Source organism: Camellia sinensis, unplaced genomic scaffold (assembly GCF_055761805.1).
Source record: "Camellia sinensis isolate YWXY unplaced genomic scaffold, ASM5576180v1 Unanchor13, whole genome shotgun sequence".
Classification (NCBI taxonomy): domain Eukaryota; kingdom Viridiplantae; phylum Streptophyta; class Magnoliopsida; order Ericales; family Theaceae; genus Camellia; species Camellia sinensis.
This window is the reverse complement of record NW_028129009.1, coordinates 1,787,381-1,791,981: the sequence shown is the minus strand read 5'-3', so window position 1 is coordinate 1,791,981 and position 4,601 is coordinate 1,787,381. Positions and strand designations below refer to the sequence as shown.

Below are 4,601 nucleotides of genomic sequence, written 5' to 3'. Positions count from 1 at the left end.
GGGATTAAAAGAATGTGTTCAACTAAGACAACGTTCTTTAACACCTATTCGTCGCGATCGCACTCACTTGGAGTGGGAAACAATAACTGAAAATTCTCAGTCGGCACAAAAACGAACAATGGTTACCCATCATTCTATATGTTCGTTTTCTATGCCAAGCACATCTTCAAATTCACAAAGGAATCGGTAAACTACTGTGTCTAATCTTTAAATACATACTTTTACTCATACCGTTTTGTTTTACAGAATTTTATTTATACACAAATATTCGTAGGTCTACTCCTATAAATCGATTTCTTCAACAAGATCTATGTACTGATGATGAATTAGAAGATCTGCCTACGAGTATATCAATTGACGCTCGGGCACACAAAGATTCTTACCGCCATTATCTTGGCAAGATGGATGTATTATGTCCTTACTGTTCAGCCTTACATTGGATTGATGAAAAATTGACAAAATCATCTACAAAGCGTCCCTTATTTGGAACTTGCTGTTTGGAAGGAAAGATTAGGCTACCTTTACTTATTACACCCCCTTCACCACTTCAGGCATTGTATGATGGGAATAATGATCAATCAAAATCCTTTCGAAGTTATACTCGAGTGTACAATGCAACCAATGCTTTTACAAGTCTTGGTGCTACATTAGATCCTAGAGTACTCAGTGGAAGGGGCCCTACATCATTCACAATTCATGGGGAATTGCGACATCGAACAGGATCACTACAACCACAACCAGGACAGGATGCAAGTTATGCTCAACTGTATATCTATGACTCTTATTCAGCTTTAGAAATTCGTAATCGTAGAAATCCTAACTTGAGAAGGGATGTTCTCAAAACTATTCAGGATAGTTTGTTGCAAGTCAATGCATTTGTAGATAAATATCGCCAGGCTCATGCCATTTTACATCAATTAGACTCGGTAGGACACAACCTACCTGCTCATTTTCATTATAATTCAACAACTGATCGACGTCGGTATAACCTACCAACTACAGATGAGATTGCAATTGTAATACCAGGTGATGGAACAGAGGTAAATGGAATGAGAGATATTATTTTACATTTCTGAGGAAATAATGAGTTGATGCAAATTAATGAATGTCACCCAGCATACTTGCCATTACATTATGTTCTATTATCTCCATATGGTGAGCTTGGATGGGAACCTGAGTTGAAATTGTGGAATGTTCAGTATGATCGACCTTCAACTGATCGACTTATTCAAATGAATTTTTATAGTTATCGTTTGTTTGAACGACCCACAGAGTATTCAACAATTTTGAGAGGTGGGAAACTATTTCAAGAGTTTTTGGTAGATGCTTGGGCTGCAACTGAGCAAAATCGATTGACATACTTCAAGCTTAATCAAGGAAAACTTCGGGCTGAGCTTTACCAAGAGTTGTCAGATATGGATCCAGATTATGTGCGACCTGGACAAATTGGTCAAAGGTTTGTTTTGCCATCTTCATTTACTGGTAGTCCTAGACATATGTTTGAAATCTTTCAAGATTCAATGGCTATCACACGATATAACCAACACCCAGATATTTTTCTTACCATGACTGCAAATCCCAATTGGCTAGAAATTACTTCAGCATTATTACCATATCAAAAACCTATTGATCGTCCTGATTTAATTGCCCGTGTTTTTGAGTTGAAGAGAAAATGTTTGATGAAGGAGATAGAAACAAATAAAGTGTTTGGAAATAAAGTTGCACATGTTTTTACAATTGAATTTCAAAAACGAGGCCTCCCTCATATGCATGCACTTTTATTTGTCAAGGGTCCAGACAAAATTCGGACATGTGCTCAAGTAGACAAATTGGTCTGTACAGAATTTCCAGACCCAAAAGATGATCCTATGCTTTTTGAAACTATCAAATGTTGTATGGTACATGGACCATGCGGTGCTCGAAATCCGCAAGCACCATGTATGGAAAATGGTAGATGCACTGAAAGATACCCTCGAGCTTTCACAGAAATAACAACTATGGATCAAGATGGATACCCTATCTATCGTCGTCGCAATAATGGTTAAGTACATACTGTGAGAGGGCAAGAAGTTGATAACAGGGATGTCGTACCATACAATGCATATCTTTCAAAACTTTTCAATTGTCATATAAATGTGGAAGTTTGTGCCGGAATGAGATGTGTCAAGTATATACATAAGTACATTTATAAGGGTTATGATCGTACAACGATAGTGTTTGGAATGATAAATGAGATTCAACAATATCTCGATACAAGGTATATTGGACCTCCAGAAGCTGCTTGGCGAATATTTGGTCATCCTTTGCATGCAGAGATGCCAACAATTGTACGATTGGCACTTCATTTACCTGGAATGCATCGTGTTGTTTTTAACCCAGAAGAGTCATTACAAACGATTCAATCTAGAGCTGGTCAACAAATGTCAACTCTTACTGGCTTCTTTGCATATTGTGCTGCCAGTGAAGATGAATGTCCATTCACTTATCAAGAATTTCCACAACATTTTGTTTGGCTCAAGTCAGAAAAGAGATGGAAATCAAGAGAAATGGGATATGCAATTGGTAGAATGTACTTTGCTAGCCCTAATTGTGGTGAAAGATTTTATCTACGTTTGTTACTAACCGTTGTCAAAGGACCAAAGTTGTTTCAGTCTTTACGCACGGTCGATAATGTTGTGCATGATACATTTAAATTAGCATGTGTTGCAAGGGGGCTTTCAGAAGATGATGAAGAATGGATACAATGCTTGAAAGAGGCTGCAGTCATAAAAACTGGATATCAATTGAGGAGATTGTTTAGTATTATTCTCACCCAGTGCTCTCCACTAAATCCATGTGCATTATGGAATCAATTTTCAACGCATATATGTGATGATCTTGCACATAAGATTTGTACATTGTTTGTCATTTCTAAACCAACTGTGGCTCAAATTGAAGATTATGGTTTCTGTCTTTTGAATTAAATGCTTCATGAATCAGGCAAAAGTTTAATTGACTTCCCACCCATGCCACAACCTACTGCAAATTGGAGTGCAGTAGTTGGTAATCGATTGATAGTTGAACATCAACAACTGCAAAGTGAGGCACAACATGCAGATCCACAAATTACTATTGATTGTCTCAATAATGGACAGCGGAATGCTTATAATGCAATCACTTCTTCAGTTTTTCAAAACAAAGGAACTGTTTTCTTTTTGAATGGGGGTGCAGGAACAGGGAAAACATTTCTATACAATACGATTGCATTAAAATGTCGTAGCCTTGGGCATATCGTTGTTACTGTGGCTTTGTCTGGAATTGCATCACTGTTACTGGTAGGAGGTCGCACTGCACATTCAACATTTTCCATTCCGTTAGATGTCTTGGAAAATTCACTTTGTGGGTTTAGCAAACAATCATTACAAGCTGAGTTATTTAGAGAAACAAAACTCATAATTTGGGATGAAGTTCCTATGCAACATAGACATTGTGTTGAGGCAGTTGATCGTACATTGAGGGATATTTGTGATAGTGAAAAGCCATTTGGGGGTATTACTGTTGTTCTTGGAGGAGACTTTCGACAAATCTTACCAGTTATACCCAAAGGAGCTCGTGAGCAAATTGTGAATGCATCATTAAGACATTTTGTTCTATGGAAGCATATATATATTTTGACTTTGGATTTTAATATGCGCTTGAATCATGAAGGCCATGAAAATGCTAATTTTGCAAATTTCTTGATGGAGGTAACACTACTTTAACCTGTATTATATAGATTATTTTAAATTATTAAATTGTGTTTACACTTACTTTTTTATTGATTTCACTTTTTTTAGATTGGGACCAATCCTCAAGAAATCGTTAACCTTCCATCAACAATACGCAAATGTCAAGATTTGAATGAATTACTCTCTACAGTTTATCCACAATTGAATATGATAGAGATGTCAACCCCAACATTTTTAACTGAACGCACAATTCTGTCTGCGCGTAACGTTGATGTCAGTGACATTAATACTACTGCGTTGAATATCTTTCCAGGGAGATTATATACTTATCTTGCAGCAGATAAAATTTCTGAAGATAATGAAATTGATCCTACTATTACAAATAGATATCCTAATGAATATTTAAATTCATTGGATCCTCCTGGGTTGCCAACTTAGTTAGAGTTGAAAGTGGGTTGTCCCATAATATTATTAAGAAACATTGCACCGAAATATGGACTATGTAATGGTACAAGATTAATGGTTACTAGGTGCGGCACTCGCATAATTGAAGCTCAAATTTTAACTGGAGAAAAGTTTGGCAATTTGGCAATCATACCAAGGATATCTTTGACGCCATCTTCTTCAGAAATGCCTTTCCAAATGACAAGACGTCAATTTCCAGTCCGATTGGCATATGCCTTGACCATTAATAAATCTCAAGGACAATCTGTGAAATTTGTTGGGGTTGATTTGCGTATACCAGTGTTTAGCCATGGGTAATTATATGTGGCATTGTCTAGATGTACATCCTTTGATCGTATAAGTATTCTCCTCCCTAAAGATAATTTGGATTCTACTACAAATATTGTTTATCCTGAAGTGTTGCTTTAGTATTCTATGCAGATTAAATGA

At 36.6% G+C, this 4,601-nt stretch overlaps 1 protein-coding gene across 1 annotated transcript; it reads left to right on the top strand.

Annotated features, from left to right (window-relative positions):
* The first annotated feature begins 401 nt into the window (after positions 1-401).
* LOC145814846 (uncharacterized) lies at positions 402-4,601 on the top strand. Its single transcript, XM_082911837.1, has 6 exons — positions 402-1,026; positions 1,273-1,456; positions 2,258-2,835; positions 2,980-3,352; positions 3,464-3,602; positions 4,593-4,601. Exons 1-6 carry the CDS (start codon positions 402-404, stop codon positions 4,599-4,601), a joined length of 1,908 nt encoding a protein of 635 aa, XP_082767963.1.

What these genes read in the sequence shown, in the direction of transcription:
- LOC145814846 (XM_082911837.1), top strand. Translation starts at nt 402, where the DNA reads ATGGATGTATTATGTCCTTACTGTTCAGCCTTACATTGGATTGATGAA. An exon ending in CCTGGACAAATTGGTCAAAG is followed by an intron (nt 1,457 to 2,257) that starts GTTTGTTTTGCC and finishes TCTCGATACAAG; the next exon opens with GTATATTGGACCTCCAGAAG. An exon ending in GTGCTCTCCACTAAATCCAT is followed by an intron (nt 2,836 to 2,979) that starts GTGCATTATGGA and finishes TTCATGAATCAG; the next exon opens with GCAAAAGTTTAATTGACTTC.